Source organism: Anthonomus grandis, chromosome 2 (assembly GCF_022605725.1).
Source record: "Anthonomus grandis grandis chromosome 2, icAntGran1.3, whole genome shotgun sequence".
Lineage (NCBI taxonomy): Eukaryota > Metazoa > Arthropoda > Insecta > Coleoptera > Curculionidae > Anthonomus > Anthonomus grandis.
In genome coordinates, this window is record NC_065547.1 from 25932978 (window position 1) to 25960928 (window position 27951).

At 33.1% G+C, this 27951-nt stretch overlaps 2 protein-coding genes across 3 annotated transcripts in view; one reads left to right on the forward strand and one right to left on the reverse strand.

Moving 5' to 3' along the window:
- The window catches only part of LOC126750216 (uncharacterized), a 303441-nt gene that overhangs the window by 51554 nt on the left and 223936 nt on the right, over positions 1-27951 (forward strand). For both annotated transcript variants that reach the window (XM_050459759.1, XM_050459760.1), the window contains exons 6-8: positions 6406-6748; positions 21030-21347; positions 21421-21540. In XM_050459759.1, coding sequence (XP_050315716.1) covers positions 6406-6748; positions 21030-21347; positions 21421-21540 — 781 coding nt within the window. The remainder of the gene's footprint in view (positions 1-6405; positions 6749-21029; positions 21348-21420; positions 21541-27951) is intronic.
- Positions 1-27951, reverse strand: part of LOC126750221 (uncharacterized) — a 140164-nt gene that overhangs the window by 28218 nt on the left and 83995 nt on the right. The gene's annotated exons all lie outside the window — the stretch shown is intronic.

The following is a 27951-nucleotide window of genomic DNA, read 5'->3' on the forward strand; positions in this document are numbered from 1 at the left end:
AATGTTATTAGAAAACTAGTATATCAATTAAAATTTATCATAAAAAATTATCAGAATAGAGCTAAAATTTTTAAGAATATAATACTTCAAGAGAGAAAATTTTCTCTGTTGCATTTTTTTCTGCATTTGTTTTTGACAAGAAAAGATACCGGATGGTATCTCCGGTATTTCTCCTTTATGAGATTCTCGTTATGCATATGGTATTATTATGGTATACAAACACAGTTTTTAGATGTTTATGTTACCTTTTTTAAACCAGTGACTTAGCTATAACTAATTATGAATACTATTTAAGAAAAAAGACCGCTATCAAGTTAGCTTTCTTGCTTGCCCGCGATTACTGTTTTGTTGGTGTAAACAATATGATATCGACGTATATTATTATTCTTAACGGTTTATTAAAAAAAGAAACACATTTTTTATAAATGAAACTTATACTTAAAGATACAGGGTATCTTAGAAAGCATGCATCTATTAGGACCGACGAATATAACTTTCCAGTCAACTGGGATTTTTTTATGTTTGTCAGTGAACAAGTGAACTTACAAAGTACCTAAGTCTTAAAGCAACTTAAAGCAAAATACTTTGTAAGTAGTAAGGGGAGTAAGTTAGCGAAAAGAGTAAAAGGACCTTAATATAATCTGTTAACCTTTTTTTTAACCTTAATATAAACAAAGCGAAAAAAGTGCAGTCTCGGTCTGAAAACTTATTACAGGTGACCGCGAAGCTTTATTTACAACTCTCCTGGTATCTTTGGGAAAACACTAAGACACGTCAATTTTAATTTCTAGGAGGACGTTTTTTATATACCGTCGTATCAAAATCAAAACTTTTATAATCCAAAAAAAATATAATATTTCACAAAAAAAATATCATACACACAAAGTGTATGGATTTCGTCACAGTTTTACATGTTATAATCTTGGCCTAAAAAAAATATTACTAACTACCTAGATAACTAAAATTCAAAAATATCCACCTATAGTATATATTACAAAAAAAGTTTAAATAGTCAAAAGTGGCATTACATCGTTAAAAAAGTTATAATACTGCCTAATCAGCTAGTTAGCTATCTACATCATAAAAACATTTATTGGCTAGGAATTCCTTTAACTTTCTTTTAAATATCGAAACGGGTTTGCTAATCTTTATATCATTCAGTAATTTGTTGTATAGTTTTGGACCTACTCATAATACAAATTTTTTAGAAATAAGTAGTCTGCTATGAGGCATGGACAAGTCATTTCTAGAACGAGTTGGGTAATTATGAAAACTACCATTAACAGTAAAGGAATTAAAATTCTTAAAAACATATAAGCAAACTTCAAATATATACACGCACAGGACCGTCAAAATTCTATATTCCCTAAAAAGACGTCTACAGGAAGTCATCGGTGATACTCCGGCAATACACCTAAGAATCTGTTTTTGGCTAATAAACACTCGACGTGTATGCGACGTACAGCCCCAGAGCTGAATACCGTACAAAATTCGTGAGTGTATAATAGCGTGGTATAGACAAATTAGTTGATTAATTACCACCCTAAGGTTCCTAATGGCATAACATAAGTTACCGAGCTTCATCGACAACTCAGCACAATGAGATTCCCAAGAAAGTGAATCATCCAATGTTAAGCCAAGAAACTTAACTGATTTTTGGCGTTTCAAACAATCGTTATCATTGGTTACACATAAATTAATATCACTATTTATTTGACTATGACATGCATGAAAAACCATGTAATTAGTCTTTTTATTGTTCAAGTAAAGTTGATTTAAAATAAACCAATTGCTAAGTTCCTCTAAGGCTTTTCCAGCAGATATATCAATTGTTTCCATGTTCTGTCGTCTGACCAGCGCAGATGCATCATCAGCATACATGGTGATGACACAACGTGTTATTGCCAGAGACAAGGGATTAATAAATAAAAGAAACAACACCGGGCCCAATACGGAACCTTGTGGGGCCCCAATGTCCACTTTAAGGTTTTCAGACCGCATACTAGATCCTCACTGCTACATATTGTGAGCGATGTAGCAAAAATTATGCAAACCAGCTCAACACTACTCCCCTTACATCATAGGAATCCATTCTATCCAAGAGTAAAGTGTGATCTACGCAGTCAAACGCCCTGCTGAGATCACAAAATATCCCAACAGGGCGCTCACCCGCCTCAAGAGCCTCGATTACCCCCGACAAAAATGCCAAAACAGCAGACGTCGTTGGCCTACCAAACACAAAGCCATGCTGGCCTGTCAAATTAATTCGATTTTTTTTCAAATAAGACATAAGCCGATCAAACATTGCATATTCAAAAATTTTAGAAAAACAAGAGGTTAAGGCTATGGGTCTATAATTGTCAGGCATAACTCGATCCCCTTTTTTAAATACCGGTATAACTTTAGATATTTTTAACGAATTTGGAAAAATTCCCTTTTCAAAAGATAAATTTATAAGATCAGCTAATGGTTTAAGGCAAGCCCCAGCAGTATTTTTAAAAATATATAAAGGAATGTCATCAGGTTCACTTGACTTTTTGTTTTTAATTTTAGTTTTAATATTGTAAAATTTCATTTTCATTAAATGGAATAATGCTCATGCTTTGCCGTAAATTAACTGACCTGTTTATGTCTTTAGCCATATGTTTATTTTTAGCAATATTGCTTAAAATGCTTTATGGTTCTTTTATAAAAAAATCATTAAAGTAAGTAGCCACTTCTTTGGGAGTAATAATTAAATATCCATTATCATTAATCCTAATATTAGATACCTTTTTTTGTTGCCATTTAACTCTGACACAATAGACCACATTGTTCTACTGGGATTTTCAGAATCAATAATTTTTTGCTGGTAAAATTGTTTTTTACAATTATTAATCAAAGTTTTATGTTTGGCGCTTTCAATTCTGTACACTGCATTGGGTGCCGGAACCGCACGTCGACGCTGATGCAGCCCTTTTAACAGCCTACTAGATTTACGAACTTCGTTAGTAACCCATAATTTCTTGTTACTACCGGATCCCGATGGTTTAGTGGGAAAGTTTACAATGAAATGCCACACATATGATGAATAGAATATGTGAAACTGCAAATTAAAATGACTTTCTCTGTAGACCTCCTGCCAGCTATCATTCATAAGAGCATGCCTAAAATTGTCCACATTGTTCTGGGTAAAATTTCTGCTGAACATATAACAACAACAAACATAGGTTGAACAAAGTACAGTGAAATCTCCCATTAGCGGACATTGACGGTACCAAGTTTATTGTCCGCTAATAGGAAGTGTTCGCTAATAAGAAAACCCAAATATGGAAATGTATGTACATAATTTTTATTAACTAACATATGTTTTATTAATAACATAATTTTTATTAACTAACATGTATTGATGAAAATTATAAGTATAAACAAACATAGGTACATTGCTACCTTAAATATCAGAAAAAGAAAACTGAAATTTAAAATCCTTAAAAATCTGTTGCAAATTTCAGATCCTATACCTTAAAAAAGTCAGATATTTTTGCCTGCTTCTTCTTTTTCATTTTTTCCTGAAAAAGGCAGGTTTGAAAATGCGATTCGATATTTTTAAGGTGTTCAAAAGCGACAAAATCATTTTTTGTAATTTTTTTTAGATCATCAACACATTTTAATGCATCGGCATAAGAATTCACAGTACTCAAAGCTTCTTCCCTTTCTTCCTCTTCTTCCTTTTCTTCACTATCACTTTCCAGCAAAATTGTATTTTGTACCTCATCAGCAATGGTTTCTAGACCTCCTTCAAATGTTTCCTCCGTATGAAGTTCTTGGTCCAATATAATAAAGTCATTATCTAATGCCTTAGAAATTTGGCCAACTTCCTGACATTTTTTCCAGAATTCCGCTAAAGTTGCCAAAGGTAAGTCATCTTCTGGATCGTAGTCTTCTGCTCGAGTATCTCCTTGAGGTGATTTTTGGAAACCAGCTTTGACAAAACAATTTTGTATAGTGCGTGGGGTAACCTTATTCCAGGCGTTCTTAATAAAATATAATGCCTCCAAAATGTTAATCGATTTTGATAAATCTGAAGCAGACGATACATCATCCATTTTTGATAGGATGTGCTTTAAAATCTGGCTTCTATAAAATAATTTAAAATTTTGTATTATACCTTGGTCCATAGGCTGACATACAGAAGTTGTGTTGGAAGGTAAAAAAAGTATTTTAATATTTTTAAGGTTAAGTTCTCTTGGGTGTGAACCGGCATTATCAAGAAAAAGTAAAATTTTTCGTTTTTGACAACCCATTCTTTTATCGATATCCAAAAGCCAGTCTGTCATGATAATTCTTGTCATCCAAGCTTTTTTATTTGATGTCCATGTAGCCGGAAAACTCTTAAGTGGTAAATTTTTTAAGGCTAGTGGGCGCGCAGCTTTTCCTATAACCAAAAGCTTTTCTTTGTCACCAGCCATATTGGCGCAAAATAGCATTGTTAATCGTTCTTTTGACATTTTGCCCCCTGTGCACTTCTCACCTTTAAACATTAAAGTTTTATCTGGCAAAGCTCTAAAAAATAAACCGCTCTCATCTGCGTTATAGATATCCTCTGGCCTATATCCTAGCAACATTCCTGGTAGCCTCTCTAAGAACTGATTCACATCTTCTTGGTTTACATCTGCCGATTCCCCTGAGATGCACTTAAAGCTTATATTATGCCTTCTTCTCCACTTATTCAGCCAACCATCAAATGCGCTGAAATTGCGATGCCCCAATTCAATTGCTACTTCTTTCGCCTTCGTTTTTATTAGGGGCCCTGAGATGGGAATTTTTTGATTTCTTGCGCGGCTAAACCACTCAAAACAAACTCGGTCTATTTGGGCAGCTTCACCTTTTAATTTTGCTGATTTCTGATCTAAATTTTCTCCCGATTGCCATTGTCTTCGAATAATTTCTTTATTTTTTACAATCTCCGCCGCTTGACTTATACTTATATTAAACCTAGAATAATATGTACATTGTGATTACAAAATACAAAAATTAAAATCTTTCACCCATACCTTTCTCCCAGTTTACGGACATTTAAACTTTCCTATTCTGCAGTATTTACAACCTCCATTTTTTGCCTCAGCGTTAAAAAGTTTCTAACGGGCACCATGTCACCTGCTTCAATTACAAGACGGTACTAAAACAATACATACGTGGATACTAAAGTGGCGTGATTTTTTTTCCTGGAGTAACGTAACGGTCATTTTTGTCCGCTTTCGGAGATCCGTGTCCGTTGTTGGAGAATTTTGCGCGTTTTGGGGTTGAAAATTTTTGTCCTTGTCCGTCTGACAGAGCGTCCGCTAATGAGAATTTATTTTATAGGAAATTGTTCTTTAAAATCTCGTGACAAAAAATACTGTCCATTAATAGGACATGTTCAGTATTGAGAGCTGTCCGCTAAGAGGAATTTCACTGTACTTGCACTTCGGGGAAAATTGGTTTAAAAAAAACCAATAAAACCAATAAAAAACAGTTGTATTAGTGTGAAGTTTATAAACATGTGGGAAAGCTAGTTTAATTAGTGGTTTGGTACAAGTTTTATCTTGTACGGATGAAATTTATTGTATTTCAAAATTCTTTGTTGTATTATTGAGCATGTAATCCTGAAGAAATAACAAGTCCACGAGTGCTTTGAGTGTTGTCGAGTGCTACGTGTCCCAAAACTACTCTCCTGTCTCGTTTCTAACTGGGCGATTTTCTCAAAGGAGATTACGACATGTAAAAATACACCTCACTGAAAAAAAAAGTTGAAACAAATTGAAAATGAAAACAAAAAATCAGTCATGTGACTTCAACTAATATTTTCCACTTATGTTTCAGCTTAAAGCCTTAATAATATTTAGTTACACGCTGACTTTCTTTTACTCGTAAATTAAATATCAGAGCTGGATAGCGCAACGTCGTAAAGCTTTCTCCTCTAATAAGCAGATGTGGAACTTATCTTTAACCGTATTACATAAGTTAAGTTTTGAGACCGAGAATTTGAATTTTTTTCGTTTTATTTCCTATTTATTTACGTACGGCTGATGCTACAAACATTTCCTTTATTGAAACAGGATCAATTTATAAATTTTTTGCCTAAGTAAATCTGTTCTTTTAAAAAAATGCATTTAAGCACTAAGGATTAAAAAAGGATAAAAATATACAAAGAAAATCCTGTATTTTCAGTTTGTTACCCAATGTAATTACAGTTTTTTGTTTATTTAAGTACCGAAGAAATCTACAAATCGTTGGGTTTTAAATTGGTCAATCACTGAAGATTTAATAAGGGCTGACCCTAATTCACGGCTGTTAGAATGTTTTTGTGGTTTTCGAACCGTCCATGAAAAGTTGCTTCTTTATTATGTCATTTTACTTCACCTATGTTGGTTTTTATCTACTTAGAATATAAAGCCGGATGTGCCGAAGCCAGGATTGAAAAAATCCCGGTCGTACAGCGTCCCCGCGGCTTCGACGATGACCACCTCGAACGTGTCTCAAGATTCGGGGATCGTAGGAGGTAGCGGGGAATGTAGCACGGCGAGCAGCACATGCAGCAGCAACAGCGTGAGCCCCACTCAGGGCCGAAATATCTGTGATAAACCAGAGTTCACTCAATTGACCGCCGCGTTACCTGATTTCAAGAGTTTTCAAAAGCCGAATGTGTTACAACAACAACAACAACCTCCACCGTCTGAGAGTACTGCCGTTGCTGCTGTTGTTGGGGCTACTACAACTGCCTTACCCGGTAAGTCTTTGACTACGTAAATCGTATAATTTATTTAGTTTGTTGCATTTTAATGTTTTTCTAAGATTAAGTCTCAAAAAACGTTTTATCGCAGAAACAAAGAATTATGTTGTAAGTCGAGTTTATTTTAAGGCATGATATGTGTTTTTAGAGATACTCGAATTTTCCCACAAGAGTTTTTTTAACCAGATAGTTATTTATGGTACAAGTACGTAAAATGGTAATTTTTTCATGAATAGGATTTTTTTTACAATTTGAGAAATGGTGATCTTACACGCAAGCAACAAAAAAAAATTTTAATTAACAAATATACTCCTAGGGAAAATTCATTTATAGATGTTAATAGGACCAATTTTCTGAATGACCTTGTAGATAGTAATACTAGTGAAAGGAATTTGATATTTATTGACACAGCCAGAACCTTAAACAAAGAAGGGGAGGGGACAGGTAACTCAACAATTCGATTGGCGGCCATTGTTAAGAGCCAGAAAATCGCGTTTCTCTTGTCTTGTGTGTTTTTCGGTGACTTGTGTGGTATAAAACTGATTGAAAACGTTAATTTGTTGATAGCAATATAGTGTTCTGTTGTACTTTTGGTTGTAAAAGCCGAAATGACCGAAAGGAACCCAGCATCAGCCTCCACAGGTAAATATTGTCTACCTGTTTAATACCAGTGGCTTATATTACATTATAATATACCCATTAAGAGTTTCGTAATATACGTGGCTTCTAACTATGATGTATTTCATATTTCAAGCTTGTTAACTTTTATTGTGATTTATGCTATTTCCATCGTACTTTTTATTTACGAATATGAACGAGAATTTCCTAACTGCTATTAAGAAGGTCTGGGTGGCCAGTGGAGTACTTACATTTTTTAAAAGATTTGTTCTAAATTTTTGACAAAGAAATTGTTATTATATTCTCTTACCAAAAAAACTAAATTAAGTTTCTTACCAGCAGAAATGAAGTAGAAGGAGTAAATTATATCATTTATTTATTTTTTTGAAAAAAAAATCAATACGATGCTTATAATAAACATAATACAAAATTATGGCATGAAAACCCGTCTCGAGTTTATTTAAATCAAATACTCCTATGTTTGAAGTTGAAATACTATTTATGAATTTTAACAAGTATAGTTTTATACTTTTTGGTCATTTCTTAAAATGTCAAGGTTACATTAACACAGTATTTACAATATTTTTATTTTAGGTTTGCAAAAAACAAATATTTGTATTCAAAATACGAGAATTGCAGATAGGGCACCTTCACCTAATGATAGAATTTAATCAAAATATTTTGAAAAGTCGCTCTGTTATAAATCCAAAGAATTAGTTTAGTTTTGGATGATACTGTGCCAACAGTATTTGCAGAACTACTAGTATACCTACAGCTCAACATGGTAAGATAATATTGGTCAACATTATTTTAAAAAATCTACTTTTTAAATTTATTTTCCATAGAAGCTATAATATAATTAAAATTATATAATTCACCCAAAATAATTTTAAACAAGATGGCTATCATCTTTTTTAGACTGAAACTATATAAAATTTATTAGTTCCCTGAATTGGTTAATACATTTTTTGAAATACTCTTTATTAAAAAAAAATGCTAATGGCTTTTTTTTAGGAGACAAAAAGGACAGCAACGAAAAGATCAACTCACATTGATGATTGATGATGATCTAGTCTTGCCTAGTACTTCAAGTATATGTCTACCACCTGTGGAACTCCTTTCAGTGAAGATACTCCAAAAAAGAAAAAAACTCAGAAAGCAACTATTCAAATAGGTTGTAAAAAATAAGGAAAAATCAAGAAAAAGTTCTATGAAAAAAATTCAAATATTTAACAAAAAAATTGTTTTCCCAAAAACATTATACATAAATTTAAAGTGAATAAATTTAAAGTTTTCTCTGAAAATGTATTAATATTAGAAAGACTGCCGATAATTACAAAAGAACTCTTAAAATGTCAATCTGGGAAAAGAAAAAATATTCCCCAGATTTACGAAGATTTGCCTTAACCTTAAGTTTTTTTTATCCCAAAGGTTATGATTATGTGCAACAAATATTGAGACTCCTTTATCACATCAAAGCATTGGCAGGTGGTTTAAAAATATAAATGCTAGCCGTAGTTTTATATCAGAAGCATTTGATGTTCTCAAGAAACATGTTTCTAAATCAATAATTTTGATATTGATGAGATACGCAGACGTATAAAATGCAACGGGGAAACTTTTTTATTGATACCTTGATTTTGGAGTTACATGCTGCTAATGATGAAATTGCTAAAGAAGCTTTTGATTTAATGGCCACTTGTACAAGGTGGCCAGATAAGAATCCTCACGATCCCCAGACCTCGCCTGTTTGGACTTCTACCTATGGGGTCGGTTGAAAGATATTGTTTATCAAATTCAATCAACCGAGAGACGACATGAAAATACGAATACAAGAAGCCATTCACAGCCTGTCAAGAGCAGAAATTGAAGCTGCTGTAATGTCCACGCATAAGCGGCTCCAACAATGCATTAAGTTTGATGGAAGACAGTTCGAGCATTGAAGGAGGCATTAGTTTTATTTCAAAAAAGGTAATTTTTTTAAAAAGGTAATCCATGCGCGTTTTTTTTTTTTAGTTTTTTGAACAAAGAATATTTTAATTATTTAAAAATTATTAAATTAAAACATTTTATTATCGAACCTTGAAAAAAAATAAATAAATAATAAATATTGGTGTTCTGTTCTTGTCGTCACCTCAATTTCACTTTATTGATTAGTTAATGCTTAGTTTGATTTAGTTTAGTTCTATAAGTTATATTCTTAAGTGCATTCAAAGTATCGCTTCTTGCTGTTAATATTTTTTTGTTTTACATAATGAATGTTGATATTTGCCTGCGATCAATCAGTCCTGGCAGCGATGACACTGCACTCCTCAGGCTCGAACCCCATCATTCTCTTCGGAGTTCCTCCTCCACTTCTTCCAGTTTGAAGTTCTGATCCAGTCCCCTCAGTATAACGTTAAATTTTCTGTCCTCTTCAAGGAAGAAGGAATGGAATTCCATTCCCTCTTCCTTGAGTAGTTCTGTGAGTGCTCTGTGGTCTTTGGAAGTTTTGGGGAAGAGCGCTAATCCCAATCTATCTTTTTGGACTTTTAAAATGTTAATTTTGTTTTCACAAAATAATTTATATTTTGCGGCCCAGTTTTTAGTGTCTCTTAACACACTACCTTGGGTACTTTAATGATGTTAGGATCAACACTCTTCCCTTTACCCGCTAAGGAGAGGTTATTTAGGGGCATATATAAAGGGTCTCTTTTGAGAGTGGGATTTTCAGTGGGGATTTGGATGGGTTTTGGGTCCGCCGATGTTGAGGGGACTGACTCCGTGTTTGTTTTTTTCCCAGGGTTAACCGGTTCCGAGGCCGGCATGTCACCGTCTTGTGAAGGCGGACACATGCCCGCGTCTTCCCTGGTTCTTTTCTTTTTCTGTTCGCTTGTGTTTTTGTCGCTAGCCAGCCCCCCCTGTACCGTCTGGCGCTCTTCGAGCTTGGCGTTTTTGTTAGTAAGGGCTTTGATTTCGTTCATTCTTCCCTCGAGTTTACAATTTAGGTTCGAGACCTGCTCATTAAGAGAACGGTTTTCTGAGATCAACTTATTTATTTTGTAGCTTGATAGTTGCAATTTCTCAGTTAGCTGAGAGTTTTAAAGTTTAACCTCGTATATCTCTTTTACATTACACTCAATCAGCAAATCTCTTTCCCGAATTATCTCCTCGAGTTTGCGTACTCTTTGCTCGCTTTGCCTCAACTCCGCAGACTGGGGTGGAGCTTTGCCGGCTCCCAGGTCGGGGTGTGGAGTGATTTTTTGGACAATCTGGGGTCAGTTCGGGATTTTGTTTGGGGTTTTAGGAACTTTGAGGAGTCGTCCTGAGTCTTACCCCGCTCTCTCTCTAGTCTGCTTTTTGATCTACTGTCCTCGCTTTTCGTAGACCTGTCCGTCTGGTATCCATCAGATAGGTCCATTTTGATCTCGTCCTCTTTTTTTATTCCGGCGTGGGTTTTGCCCCCCCCACTGACGATGGGGGGCGAGAAGACGTTTTTCTCCGCCGTTTGTTCTTGAGGCGTCTCTGGTTTGTGGATTGATGGGTGTATCGCGCTGGTTGCTATTTGCTCTGCTCAGCTGCGTATGGCGTTTACTGAGGTCGGCAACCAACTCAACAACTGATCCAACTGCCCAACTGATGACTGACGCGGGGAATCGAGATGAAACACACTGGGTACTAGATCGTCTTACTGTTAATAACCATTTTTACGACCAGTGTTCGCGCGGCTTTCCGCAAAAATCTCCTGTGTTATCCTGATCCTGACTGACTCCTAGGTAAGTCTTTTTACTTTTAATTTAATTCAATCACTTTTATATTTTTCGTGCTAAGTCAGCAGGCTGTGGTGTCAAACCGTCCAAAGGTACATGCGAACCATCGCAACCTATAAATTTTACAGTCTATAGGGCCTCAATTGATTAGAACCCTTTTCTAATCAATGGCACCCTTTTAAACAATCGGAGTAATAGCATCTTATTAAAATTATATAATTAAATATTCTTTCTTCGATATTTCAGGCTACGAATAAGATATCGAGATACGGTTTTCACTGGCCTATTTAGCTATAATTTCGCTATATTTTTATGGAAAAAAAGTCATATTATTGCGTTTAATTTTTTAGAGAATTTTGCAATTTTCTGTTATTAGATGAAAAAACGCGCTCTAGCGACATTACTAAGAACTAGACATATCACAGATAAGACGGATTTGATAGAGCAATAAATGTTTTTTCCAACGATACCAAGTTTGTTAAAATCCGTACAGTCGTTTAGGAGTTACAGCTAGCGGTTTATTTAAAAAAAAAAACATTGATTTTGAGTCTGCTAGTTAAATTCGACATAAACAAATAGACAATTTTGTTTATCACTATTTATCGTCAACCATCTTCTAATATTGATCATTTTATTGGTGGAGCAAATATTTGGTTTAACTATTCCTTTATATAACCAAGTTCTATTTATGGGAGATTTTAATAAACGACAAAGCAATCACTTCCAATATAATTGATCTAATAATAACTAGTCAAACTGTTATAATAAAAAAAATCGATGTAGAAATTACGAAAATATACATTTAAATCAGTTTTATTTGGATGCAAGTCAATTAAAGTGGGATCAATTTATTACACAGCTGATGTAGATAAGAAAATTGAAATCTTGAATAAAAATATAGTGTCTTTAATACACAGACATGCGCCTCTTTTAATTAGAAATATACAGGATAAATCGTTTACGCCTTGGATGAGCGATAACATCAAATTGGTCATGAAGCGAAGAAATAAAACCCACCATAAATATTTCAAACAAATAACTGAAGCACGCTTGCAATATTACAGACAAATAAGAAATTACACAAAATATGTCATTGCTAGGAAAAAAATAATTATTTTAATTTAATGCCTCAAAAACACGGCAAAGTATTCAGGAGTGACGCAAATAACTAAAAAATCTCGGCTGTAGCAAAGATTCTGAGCTTCCTGGTATATTTTCTGATTCAATAGTTATTAATAGCTACTTTACAAATTAGAGTAATACAGCTAATACAATATTTAATGAGAAAATACATTTTTATAAATCACATATATTTGGTAAGATCAAATAATGAATTAAAATTTACTCCTAATGGATCAGCAAACCTTACCTAAAATTGTAAAAACCGTTTACTCTAATGCGATTGGTGAAGACGCTTCACGTTCGAAATGTTCAGCTACTAGTAGCTAATGAGATCAAAAATCTGGGCTTGTATTTTGACAGTGGTATTACATTTCAAACTCATATTAAAAATAAGCTTAAAATTGCATATGTACACCTAAAGAAACTATATGGTCTAAAAAACTATTTATACTCTATTTCAGAAGTGTATAGAGCAATAAACTGGGGAATTCCGTTCTGTTTGGCTACATTTCGTGGTAGTTCATAGGCGCAGGTACTTATAATATTTATGAATTTAATTTTCACGGATTAAATGCCTTTATTTTGAAAGAGATTAAATACTAAATAAATACTTTTAATCCTTTTGTATAGGTACCTATCTTTTAACGCTTTGTAACATGCAAAAATGGGGTCAGGTAATATATACAGACTATAAATACTTTTAAATCATATTTTAAACGTTAGTAGTCACTGCTACGCTGTAGTGTAATCACAATATTATTATCCCAATATTTAAAAAATGGAGGTATTCAGTCCAACGAAAAGATGTACTAAAAATTCTCCACTATAGCTGAGTGAAAAAGTTATTATTTTAAATGTACATGATTGCATAAAACACGATTAGCCTAGTTTTACTGTGCAAGAAATTATTGAAAAATGTTCTCGAATGAGTGGAATTGGAAAGTCCACAATTTTCAAATTGTTGCGGGAAAGAAAAGTAGCAGGTCAAGTGGAATCTCCCAAGCAAAAGCCAGGACGACCTACAAAAGTCCTTGATGAAAATGCTAAATGTATAATTCGAAGAAAAGTTCACTCTTTTTATTTTAAAAAGGAAATACCCACCCTAGACAAAATTTTAATGGAGCTTGGCCGAGATGATAGTATTCCGTTAATAAGTAGAAAACTTTTATGGAAAACTTTAAAAATATGGATTTTGCCTGGGAAAAGCATAACCGCAAAGCACTTTTACTGGAGAGCGACGAAATTGTTTGTTGGAGACTCTACATATTATGTTCAATAAATTTGTGAAAAAAATATATTATTCCATTTAAACAAAAGTAACTTTCTAAAATAAAATAGCATTTAAGTACATTAATTATAAGGTAAAAAACAAGTCCCAGTTGCACGCCTTTGGCGAACCGTTTTCAATTTTATCAGTGGGTAACAATGGCCAAAGCTCATAAATTGACCCAAAACCGGGTGGCACTACCTGCAATCAACGAAAAGAAAGAATTTTACATTGAAACTAATACCCAACTAAGGTAGTGGCATAAAATATTGGTGGATCACCAGGTACCACTTTTGCATACCTAATGAGGTTTTATTGCTCTACACACTTCTGAAATAGAGTATAATAGTTCTTTCTTTGCTCGATTACTGTGATGTTTTGTATTCTGAATCGCTGACCGAAGCAACTGCACATACAAAAACTGCTGTATGCGCTTTGCATTGAAAATATCATATTACTCCGTATGTAAATAACAATTTAATTTTGAATGTGAAAAATCATCTTTATTATATTAGATACACATGCAACTTTATTCATAATATTTTAAAAACTGGAGAGCCTCTATATTTAGTAAATAATTTTAAAAATCATCTTCATATGTATAATAATATATACATTTATACATTTATGTTGTCATCTTATTTTAGAGTCCTACACCATAGAAACACAAACTTTCCAAAACCTTTTGTTTTTGTAGCCTCTCAACTTTGGAATAAATTATACTTCTTCTTTTTGCTCTATAATGGCACAAAAAAAAGTTAATTTGTAAAGAAATTAATTACAACTATTTGTCACACTCAATTTCTTCTTATTTATATTAGATCCTAGGTAGGTACTATACAGACGTAAAGGTAGGTGTAATACTTCTAAACCTTACATCACAAGGTTTTATTCCGACTAAACTCGGGTATAAATATATACACATATTTAGATTTTTTTCCATTAATCGTATCTACTTAATTTTTTGCAACCCAGGTAAATATTAAATTTCTAATCCTGCTCTGACCACAAATATGATAATGTTGGGTCTTTTTATGACCCGACAGATAATTAGGGTTTTATTGCGGTTAAAAGATCAACGGTATATCTTTGAGTGAGATCTAATCATGTTAAGCAATTTCTATTAGGGGTATTTAACCAATATATTCAAAATTATCTCCTTGAAAAACAGCAATGGAATGCTTAATTGGGGAATGCTTTAAGGGCTTTGGAATCTACTCGCCTGTCAAACCTACCTGCCTCTAGAATTTCTTTTCTTAAAAAAAACAAAAACTGTACTATTATAAATTTGTATTGAAAAAAGTAGTTATATTAGCCAGGTCAATAGTTAGTTATTACTATAGCTTTATACTTTCTAATTACTATTCTGTGTTTTTTATTTATTATTTTTCTTTTTTTTAAAGAGTCTTGCCACACAGGTTTGCACCTTTGCTAACGGTTTCGTAATCGAGGCATGGTCCTATTCATCATAATGGTTATCTATTGTAAAGTGGTAATGTTTGTTATTTTAATGATCAATAAATTTATGTTGAATTTGAATTTAAATTTCCGCAACAGATGCACATGTTGGACACATGACATGTAGTGTCTAAAGTTTGATGGAGTCTCATCTAATGTATTTGGGATGCAAATTTGATCTTTAAGATTTGAAGCCATAAGTTTTACATGGTGATAAAAATGTAAATATATTTTTTTATGATGTATCTCATACGGTAAAATTAGTAAGGAATGCTTTTGGAGAAAATAAGGTAAAAATGATGTTAATTCCAAGGTTCCCAGGCAACTGCTAAGTTTAATAAAACGTGTAATCACATTTTTGACATTTTAAATCGTCCCTTATTCCACCAAGATACAAAAAAAGTCTCTGTGAAAGAAATATTTAAAGAAACACGGTTTTTATTAATGATGAATATTTTTTGATGGAGAATTAGTCTGACATTCTAGAAGGAAGACAGGTTTCATAGGTATAATTATTTTTCTTAAAAGTGCTTTAATGCTCTATGGACACCTTGTCAAAGTTATTTTTTTTTAATATTTATTTATCTACTATTATGTAAGGCTTCTCAAGATCATCTCGAATTGTTTTTTTTTGTATCAGATCTAGAGGTGAGTGCAAAAATAATACGACAATTTATTTCTGCTTATAAAAGGCTCTTGATTAGTGCAGAAATTCGCCCTGTTGGAATAGTATACTGATATATATATATATATATACCATGGTATAGTTCCCCTTAAAAGATATACCAATCACGGAAGGTTCCTCTCGTTTTAACAACCCTGATTTACCTATTAATTGCAGTGTAGTCTCCCTCCTGTTGAAATAATAGAAGATGTAAGCTCTACATCAGGTTTGACATGATCATTCATATATAATGAATACTCGGATAATAAGCAATTGCTCATAATAAATTATTATATACATAGATGGTTTTGTCTCACTTGTATTAAGTTTTAAAAGGTAAACAATATACAGGGTGACCGACGGGAACTTGACGTTTTTGGGATGGCTAGTACTCTGTCGGTAAGAGGAGTAGGGAGCCGAATTACTAGCCATTCATCTTGCCGTTTCAGTAGCTATGGAGCGGTGGACGGTTGAACATCGCATGTTTGCGTATGACGCATTTGTGCAGAATGGCGGGTCTATTATTACCGTGCAGCGACTTTTTCGTGTGCGTTTCAATCGTGAGCGTCATGGAACCGTTCCAAGCCCTAACACGATTCTCAGTTGGGTTCATAATCTGCGGACAACAGGATTTATTGTGAAAAAGAAGCCACCAGGCCCGACTAAGACAGCAAAAACACCAGACAACATCGAGCGTGTGAGAGCCGCTCTGACTCGTAGCCCTGGGCGCTCTGCATGTAAACACGCGCGCGAACTCAGAATGAGCCGTGAATCTCTGCGAACAATTTTACAGAAAGACTTAAAATTTCACCTTTACAAGATGTGTGTTGCTCAGAAGCTTGAAGAAAGAGATTATGCGCAGCGGCAGGAGTTTGCTTTTCGAATGCAAATGCTTTTGGAAGACAATGATAATGCAGTCATTATTATGAGTGACAAGGCGCATTTTCATTTGGATAGGGATGTTAATAGGCATGAAATTACGGTACTGAGCCTCTGAGAATCCCCGTATTGTGCACGAAAAGCCTTTACATTCAGAGCGTGTAACGGTTTGGTGCGCAACTACTCCGTTCAGTATCATTGGTCCTTATTTTATCGAGGACGAGAATGTGAATGACTGAACGTTACTCCCACATGCTGAACACTTTCTTACGTCCCGAACTGCGCAGGCTGGAACTGGATATGAAAAATATTCTTTTCCAACAGGATGGTACCACCGCACACACTGCTCGTGTTTCAATACAAGTGCTTTGAAGCATCTTCCCAGACAGTTTCCCGTTTTGGAAACATCTCGTGGCCTCCGAGGTCACCTGACTAGAGCACTTGTGACTTATTTCTGTGGAGGTATCTCAAATCACGTGTATATTCTCACAGACCCCGCACATTGGCAGAACTGAAAGAGGCAATCAGAGAAGAAGTGGCTAAAATTGATGGTGAACTGATGACTCGTGTCATGGCCGATTTTTAGCAAAGGCTGGAAAACTGCATTCAGGAGGATGGACACCTCTTACCTGACGTAATTTTTCACAAGTGATATTTATCTACAAATGGCATGTCATGACAAACAATTTTGTGTATTAAAATAAAATATTCCGGGTAAAATAACTGTGTACTGTTCATTTCAAAAACGCCAGATTCCCGTCGGTCACCCTGTATTTGGTCATTAATTGGGAAAAAGAAAATGTAAACTGTAAACTCTCTAATTAATCAAAATCATGGTGGGTCAGCATATCCCTCTAAAGAAGTTATTATCATATTCAAAATTGCAGAGCATTTCCTAAGACTAAATAAAACTTAACTAAAACAAAGAAATTTTTCTTAAAATGGTGACACATAAAATTATATATTTCTGTATTGAAAAAAATTATTTTGACATAAAGGAACATATTCTGAGTAGTGGCCGTAATCAAATTTATTTTTTAATCGATTCTGTAATTTAGAAATATTGAAATGTACGGATTCATTTTAACATTAAAAGGCGTCAAAAGTATGTAATTCAATCAGGAATCAATTTAAAAAATTAATTTCATTTAAGGGACCGTAGGAACAATAATTTTAGGTGCGTTAGGATTTTAAATAAATGTACATGAAACATTTTTTCCTATTTATACTTTTATGTATTATGTTTACCTAGTTTAATAGCTATTAGCGTTTTTTATGTTTGTTTTATTCATTATTTATAATATATCTGTTACTTTAACAGATTTTGTTCCTATGTTATCTTTATAGCAAATATTATGTAATGTGTTATAAGAATTGGTTTTTGTGTTAGGCGAATATTGTTATTGTATTCATTAAAAAATGTTCTGTCATGTGGCACAATTATTATTTTTATTAATATTGTGGAAATAAAATTATCCCTAATAATTTCGTCTCTTCTTATATTTACATTTTTCCTTTTTTCATTTTTTTTTAAATATTTTCAGCTAAAACTAAAATTACCGTTATAACAAAACGATATTTATTTTGCCACGGTAGTTTTTTTAATTGAACTGGTGGAAAATCTAAAATCGTCTCTTATCTGAAGTTTTGGCATAAAAAATAGAAAAGAGGTATTTAATTTGAACTAAAATGTATGCGGGGAAACGGTGTACAAGATATACATGAACAAAAATTATATATCAGTTAAAAAAATAGATGTAATTAATCGGATTTTTATATGAAAAAATAAACGGATAGCAAACAATATTTTATGATACGCCACTGGCCAACTATTCGTGGTGCAACTCGATCACATATCAGCTGTTTGTATTGAGTTCACTCTTTTTCACCGTCTAAGACCAGGAAAATTTCCCATATTTGTTTTAACCAACCCACTACCTTGATTATACAAGGTGTTTGGAAGGTGAGTAGCCAAACGGAAATGGTGAATAGGTGAGGTTACTGGCTATTTAAAACGCATAGCATTTTTTTTGTTTTTCCTCAAATTTAAGAAGTAATATATTTTTTTTTTAATTTTTGGCCAAAATGGCGCACAATTAATTTTATTTTAAAGACTAATGTTGTCTCATTTAGATTTAGGTAATAACTGAGTAAAATATTTAAAGAGAAACTAATAGTGGAGTAACAAACTTCCTCAAATCAATAGAAACAAAATGTTACGTCAACTTTACAATGGAAAAAATAATAATAAAAAAAGTTGTGTGGTTTTAAAATGTGTTAAAAAACTTCTCTAGTTAATAGTCTTTCTAACGATGTGCCACATGTAACAAAAATAAATAGGTAACTTACGAAAAACAAATAAATTTGTCTTCCAGGACGCGTGAACCAATTTCTTGAAAGCAACCTAATTGAGCAGGTATAAACCTATGTCTCTTTCTAACACTGCTAAATCTGTTGCGCTATCTCTTTCACCGTTCTAAAACAGCTAAACCTATTGTGCTCTTTCGTTTCCATGACCCTTTCTTTTACAGGTTGATAAAAAAAAACATATTTTTTACTTCAAATCGTTTATTTATAAGTCTTGCAATTCAAATTGATCGCCATTATTTCTAATACACGCGTAACATCGCTTTCTTATTTCTCTTGTGGTATACTGTAATTTTAGTTCCTGTCTCATTATTACAAAAGCGTCATTAATTTTTCCTATCAATTGTTCCCTTGTATTTATAGGTTCGAAATACAAAAGTTCTTTTGCACGGTACCAGACGTAAAAATCAAGCGGCGTGAAGCCCGGTGATCTTGTAGGCCATGGGATAGGGTCATCTCTGCCAATCCAAGTATTGGGAAATGCATTGTCTAGGTGCTCCCGGATCGCCAATCTCCAGTGCGCTGGGCACTCATCGTGTTGGAACGTCATTTGTTCTTCATTGAGAAAATTTGGAACCCCGTTCAAGAGTTCGGGCAGATCATTTAATAATAAATTTAGATAATTCAAATTATCCGGTAAATAATGTGGACCAATAAGGGTATTACCAATTAGGCCTATCCAAACGTTTACCGAGAATTTCCTTTAAAAGGACACGACTTTCTTCATTTTTGGGTTTTCTTCTTTTGGGGCCCAATAATGCAAATTATGAAAGTTGGTAATTCCCTCCCTTGAAAATTTCGATTCATCTGTCCACAGTATGTCTTTCAAGAAATCGCGGTTATCCACGTCCATATGTAGCAGGAGGCGGCAAAACTGAATGCGTCTTTGGTAGTCGTTTTCTTCACTATCTTGCACGGGAGTGTAATGAAAGGGATGCTTTCCGTTGGCATGAAGAACAGACCAGACCTTCCATACACTTAGGTTTAGATTGGCAGCTACAGTCCGGATGCTCGTTGTGGGATCTTCGTCAAAAGCTTCCAGAATTCGTTCGTCATCAGCAACATTACGTTATCTGCGAACTCCAGGTTCACGGCGATTTAGACTACCAGTTTCTCTTAAGCGTCTAAAGGTCGTTTCAAAAGTATGACGATTAGGTTGGCGTCTATTAACGGGGGGAAAACGCTCTTGGTAAATTCTTTTTCCTGTTGTCCTGGTTAAATTCTTCTCGTCCATTTCCATCAGCTCTACCATATGCCATTAGGATATCGGCGTACTCCTCGTTTGTAAAGGCACCAGCCATAGTTGGCAACAGTAACAATAAAACAAAGTTAACGAAAATGAACAACAAAAACAATATGCGTAGAGCGGAGTTAAAAATAGGTGAAGTAGTGGAGAAAGACAAGTCTCGAATAAATAATACTGGTATTATGGTTAGTGACGCATAAGTTTATACCTGCTCAATTAGGTTGCTTTCAAGAAATTGGTTCACGCGTCCTTGAAGACAAAACTTATTTGTTTTTCGTAAGTTACCTTATTATTTTTGTTACATGTAGCATATCGTTAGAAAGACTATTAACTAGAGAAGTTTTTTAACACATTTTAAAAGCCCACAACTTTTTTTTATTATTATTTTTTTCCATTGTAAAGTTGACGTAACATATTTTTTCTATTGATTTAAAGAAGTTTGTTACTCCACTATTAGTTTCTCTTTAAATATTTTTCTCAGTTATTACCTAAATCTCAATGAGACAACATTAGTCTTTAAAATAAAACTAAGTGTGCGCTATTTTGGCCAAAAATTTAAAAAAAAAGTAAAAAAACGGGAAAAATCTAATAAAAAAAGGAAAAAATGTATTACTCCTCAAATTTGAGGAAAAACAACAAAATACCATGCGTTTTAAATAGCCAGTAACCTCACCTATTCACCATTTCAGTTTGACTACTTACCTTCCAAACACCCTGTATATTTGTTGAATTGGATAGAGTAACCTAAATGTCGAAATTACAGCCTATACAATAATTATTGTTAGCTATGAATGAATTATTTTAAATCTTAATCAAATGTTCTTAGTCTAGTTTTGTAACACTTTTCAGAAATATTTTAGCAAATGTAGTTATAGCACCTAATTAATCTAACAAATAACCTTTTCCAGTTAATTTACAAGAAAATCCACCTATACTCACCGCAGTCTCGGTAGTGGCGCCTTCGGTTGCAGTAACCCTCTCAAAATCTATCAACAAGATTCCGATTTCGAGGAGCCAACACGTATCGCCGGTAAAAAATCCAGTTTTAAAAACGCCACCACAGTTGCTCCACCAACAGCGCAAGGCCAAGTATAAGACGATCCAGGCAAGACTGCAACAACAGCAACCAACATGTGATATTGGAACGTACAACAACGGGCCAGCGCAGAGCATTGCGCTGGTCGCACCACCACGATCTCAAATTGTACAAGATAGTAATGTTAATGGTCAGTATTATTATTATTCATATACTATTTATTAATAGTTTTTTTTTATATAACATCCTATTTTGCTTTCTAGATAATAATAGTATACCTAATTTGAATGAATGTGATGATGACGATGACGATTTCCCGCTGACCCGTGAGAGATTGGACAGTGTTAGTAATGTTGAAAAAGATGCTATGGATGAATATTTAGGTGAGTACTCTTTAAACGGGTCGATTAAGATAGCCCCCCCCCCCCCTCCCCAGTAGCAATAACTATATGAAAACTAGACTCGAATTTGGCACTAATTTTGCACCATTAGTTTCAAATTTTGCACGGCTATAGCTGAAAAGATATGACACACACGAGTAGAAAGCTTTGTTACGCGAGCCGTAGGGCGAGGGGAACGGGTCTACGAGTGAACTTTTGATAATTCCACACTTGTTATAGAATATACTATTTCAATTCGCAGTTATAGAACCATTGTGAAATAAATACATATTCGTAACTAAAGGAATTTGGGAGCATTATCTAGTACACTTACCATAGTTAAAGTATTTAAACACACTGTTTTCACTTAAAAGTTAAAAAAAAAACTTATCACTGTGACTTTTTAGAGCTATGTAGTCCTTGCTGGTAGCGGTGCATAATTCGAAAATAGAAGTGCAAAATTCATAGAATAAAATGACATAGTAAAAAGCCCAAAAATTTTTGTGGTGGAGGGAGGCTGAGAGAGACTCTTTAGAGCTATGTAGCTCCTTACTGGTATGGGTGTAAAATTCGAAAATAGTGGTGCAAAATAGTGCAAAATTCAGACAATAAAATGATATAGTAAAAGAATGATATTTTTGTGGGGGGAGGCTACCATAAAGTTAGCTCCCCCCCCCCATAAAAATTCATCATATCTTTTTAAATTAGTGCCAAATTCGAGTCTAGTTTTCATATAGTTATTGCTACTGGGGGGGCTATCTTTATCGACCCTCTTTAAACACAATTTAAAACTTGGATATAGCGTACATCGTACAGTAGTAACACTTGATAATAAAAATAACTGAGCTGAGCTAAGACCGGTAAAGCCGTGTTTAAAAACAAACACGTACTAAAAAATATACTAGAGTTTGATTATATGTTTTAAATTAATTATTTTTTTTCTACTAGATAGCAGAAAACTTGTTGAAGCTTAAGGCTTTAGATCTTAAAAACTCTAGCCGTCTTACAGGGTTCGGGTTTTGGGACCATATCTTTTTAATCTTTTTATAATAATAAGGTTCGGTTTTTATTTTAAGCTCGTCGAAGTGCAGCATAGCTTTTATTAATTATTCATAGCTCTTATAAATACAGCAAATAGTTGTAAATCTAGTGTTATTAAAAAGAATGCTGACTTAAAAAAATAAACCCCAAATTTTACTTCAAAAACTAAACCAATCCCATTTTAGTAGAGTTTAAACACTAAGATATTCTTCCTAGAAAAGATTTTCGTTTGCATTTTATTGCTAAAATGTAACACCTATCTTACATCCTTTCTTATACCCTAAGAAAACAAGATTGCTTGATCGTTAAAAATCGTGATATGTGGAGGGTAGTTAGGGGTGGTTTTCCAAAAAATGATGATTTTTTTCGTCTAATTGACATCTGCACAACATGTTTAATAATTGTCAAAGTTTTGTTTAAAAACTCTCAAAGGAAGTATTTTATTTTTAGTTTTAAAATATTTGTGCAACACACTTTTATAAGAAGCTAGCTCCTACAATACAGAATTAAGCGTACTAACACATTGAAATTGAAATATCATTTACACCAAGATATCTTCAGAACGGCTAATCTAATCAAAAAAACACTTCCTATAAGTGCAAAAGGAATGATACGATAAAATCATTTCTAAACTGCACTATTTAATCTTCCACCAATCCTTTACCATTCATATTGAGACTTATTTACTGAAATTGTCAAACTCTCAAATGGAGTTTTAGTGAGAGTTGGTAGACATTTTAAGAAATTAGGTTCAAGTAAATAATTGCTCCATTTTAATTTACACGATATACGATCAAAAAATCAATATGATAAGTCGACATGAGTTGTATCGTTGGTTGCATCAATACTCTAGCCACTGACAGGAAAAAGGAAACACGTAATAACTTTCTTAATTTTCAAAATAAAGAAATTAAATTTGCTATATCCATAGAAGAGTTATAATGGTCCGGGAGGCAGTGGCAATTTTCGTTACTTATTTTTACAACGATAGGATTATTGGGTTTGTTATTCTAAGTAAAATTCATTTATAATGTAGGAGAAAGGGGGATTCCCCCTACAAACAAACAAACTATTCTACGTTTTTTGAAAAAAACGATAAATCAAATAATACTTTGACACCCTGTATTTCAGTTACTATTAAAGTTAGGATAAGGCAAGTTGACCTAAATCACATTATTTTGACGTAACAAAGCTACTGTTGTTCTATGTCCCTGGTCCCATTACTTTCGGGACACCCTGTGTAGTTTTGAAAAAAATGGGAAAAGCGGGACAATTCACAGGAAAAGAGGGACTTAAAAATAATTTAAAAAAGGCGGGACCGGTTTCCAAAAAGTGGAACTCTCCTTCCTATGGCGGTAAAATCTAGTTGGATTTTGTTTAGAACTTCTGGTAAGGATACATTTCTAATAAGATTTGTAACGTCTAGAAATATAAGCATGGCGTTTTGTTGTAAAGGACCTCTTAAAATTTTCTTTACTAACTAAATTAATTTTTATAATGTATTTTAGTCTACCATTCAACTCCTTTAACTTATCTTTCAATTATTAAGCCACTCTTAAGTAGGCAAACCTATAAAAGAAACTACCAGTCTAATTGTAATTTTATTTCAATTGATTTCAAATTCAATTCAATGTGGTTTTAATAAGCCTTACAATCTAGATATTATGCTTTAGTTAGGTATTAATTTGTACCCAAGTTGTTCATTAAATATTGTTTTAAAGTCCAGTGCAACGATATATTAGAATGGTCACCTGTCAAAACACCAGCATTTTACTTCTCAAACAATGTAAATAGAAGGTGGATGACATTGTTTGGCAGGTGGAATGCTGGTGTTTTGACGGGTGACAAGTAGTTTCAACTCTTATTTATCAATGAATAAATATTGATTTTTTTTTGTTGAAACATAGTGTTTTGTCAGTTTTGAATGTTATTACACTGTTACCCTTACCTGATTTTGATTTTTTTTATTGGCATGGGGCGATAGATATACATCGAGTTGCAATTTTTTTACAGGTATAATAAATTTAGTAATATCTATTTATACTTATTTTATATTAAATTTTTTTTTTGCATTAAAAATAATGATAGGTTGTTTTGTTTTACAATGATTTAAATTTAATAAAAAGACCTTTTTTTTATATATTTTTTTTCTTCAATCTACGAGGTGTATGTGTCTTCTATAACTTAAATACAATGTGCATTCAATGTATATTAATTTTTTGGTTTTGTTTCCTATCCTAAACATAAAGGACATAGTCACTCTTTTCACGCCACTGCAGTCTATCAGGGTGACTTTTAAATTGACAAAAATACAAGGTTGACCACGGATTAGACATATAGGAATGATTGGGAAAGTCCTATTTTGTTTAGAAAGTCAATTAGAGCCGTATATACTTTGATATTTTTAAGAGCTAGTAAGGGCATAACATTAAACTGTGGAAATATGTGATTTAAGTCATCTATAATGATGACACATTTATCATTGGAAAACATGAATTCTATTAAGATGGGCTGATAAACTAGCATGTCCGAATTTCATTCTGATAATTGTTGTTACAAAAATTGGTATATTAATTAACAAATTTAACAAAATATGTTGGCATCAAACTGATCGCGGTCCGACTGACTATACATTTTTATAAAACAATTGAATCTGCACGTAGCCGCTCGATAGTTCTAGCCGTGACACTGGTTTCGTGGCGTCAAAATTGAAGCCGAGATTTGGTGGCGCACGCCGTACAGTGGAACGACTAAGTGGAGATAGCGTGGGACCTAATATTTTACATTTTACAAGATAATATATTTTTTTTATTATTACGTATTTTTAGGTATATGATAAATGTTTTAAATATTTATTATTATTTATTTTATTGGAAAAATATCCTCACGAATAATGAAACGTTCAGAAAAATTTTTTATGCAGATCCTTGATGATTCTTTTATTACTACGTCGTCTCTTTCAATGCATTCTAACCATCTTTTCTTTTGATCCGGGTCATTGGGAAAACGAAAAATGGTAACTCTCTCGGTATCTTTATAATTGCTTTTGCACCCAGGAATGCAGCAAGAGGTAGGCATTATTCTAAATAAAATTAAGCGAGTATCAAAATAGTTTGGTAGTTTAAAATTTTAAATGCGTAATCTTACTATACACTACAATAATAACTGCAGTAAAATATTATGTCGAATCAACGCAAAATATGTGCCCCAGCGCGGAATTTTTGCCATCGCGATGCGGTCGTCGCCTCGCATGATTTCGGCTTCTGTTGTGAGCTATCGATGGAAGCGGGGATAAGTGTCCAGGCTAGAACTATCGATCGGCTACGATCTGCAGCGTCGGCATACCGACATACCAGGAAATCGTAGATAAGAACCGTGTTGTGCTAACATATTTATTAATAATTTTTTAAAATATCAATGCCCGTACTAATACAAAGAAAGTGTGATAAGGATTCTTCATGACTTACTCCACTTTGGCTAGCAAATCTACAATTTTGTTACCTCTTAGCGCTACATGTACCTTTAACCCACATAAAAATTAGATTTTTATTCCGATTAGTTTTATATCTAAATAATTTCTTAATTTCCCATATTATAAGATTTACTTTATTTGACCATGTGTATCCATTTTAAATTGATTGAAGTACAGACATTGAGTCTGACAAAATTATGAAATTAGTGGATTTGTATTTTAAACAAAAACTAAGTGCTTCCCTAATAGCACTAGGTTCAGATGTAAATCGGCTGCAATGTTTATTGATTTCAAATTCGTATCTAATATCTAAGGGAGGAATATAAATTCCTGCTCCATTAACTTCATCATTTTTTAAAGCATCTGTATATATTTGTGTGCTATCAGAGTGAATTCTTACTTCTCATTTAAGCAGGATTTTATTAATCATGGGATAGTCAGTAAATAAAGGGTATTTACCTATTGCTTTGTAAGGACCTTAAATAGTGAAATAACTCTAACATTGGGTAAAACTTTTGATAGGCTTTACATAGAAGTGGATATTGTTTTATTTAATACACCAATATTCATTGGTTAATAAGTCGTAAGTGCTTAATTTATAAAGTTTGCATAAAAGTTCTGTATTCACATATTTTTGTTTTATAAGACTCTTGGAGTTTGCTGTTAAAATGACCAGTTTTAAAAAGTCAATCTATTAATTTTCTGTTTTTCTTCACGGTTAATATGTATTGATCGTAAAAATAGCTTGTAATATCACATCGAATAATTTAAGGTTTTTTAATTTTAAGCCTCTATTTGAAAGGTCAATTCTTTTTGTGTAAAACTTGTGTTTAAATCATTTACAAAAGATTTTTAAAAGTTATGATAAGAATCAATATTTGCCGGGTTAATATCCATGCGACTACGTAAAATGTTTTATGTTACAAGTTTTTTATTTTTTTCGATTAGTGATATATATTTTCTGGTCCTGACATATTCTGTAATACCTGTAACATCTGCTAAATATATGATTAAAAAACCTACTGTGACTAATTTTTTACTGCCAATCTATAAATTAATTAGATTATTAAGATTTTCTAATCTCTGTCAATCGTTTAAAGAAATTGAACAAAATACTTCCATTTATTTTAACGTAAATAAAGAAAAATTCTTATTAAAATATATTATACGAATAACAACACTTACGTGTTTTTCTAATTGCTACGTCCAATATTTAACATATACTTTTGTTATAAAATGGGTTTCAGATTAATAGAATAGGCAGAATGTTATATACTTTTGTCACATACCTATATAATACATATTTTACTTTTAACTAAACATAACAAAACTTCTTTCTACATTATGTCTAAGGGCTAATAATATTTTAATATTTGGATCCCGATTCTAGTTTAAAACACAACAACGATTAACATACCAACCAAAAATAAAAACGCAGTGTATAGTGTGAAGTAGTATTTAATTGTTACTATGTCAATATACCGGGTGACACAGGAAAAACAACGTAGTAACTATTTTACTCTCCAAGATAAACAAATGGAATTTGGTATATTGATGGACTTGTTAACCGGAAATGACACTAACTTTCTTATTTTAAATGAGATACTTGGTTTCAATAGAAATACGTAATAATATTCGTAGTAACATTCTGAGAATAATGCATTTGCTAGTTTTTATTTTATAATTTTAGAAAACATATATTTTTTTTAAATTTTAAAATAGGGTGCTTAAATCTTTTACAGGCCTCTTTAAAATGTCCAAACCAGTAATATTGGCATCTACTTTACTTTTTTAAAGAGCACGTTATTGGGAACGACCGCTTTTGAAATAAGGTTTTTTTTCCCAATAATTTGATATGATTATGGCCTGTAAAAGATTTAAGTAACACAATAGTCCATATT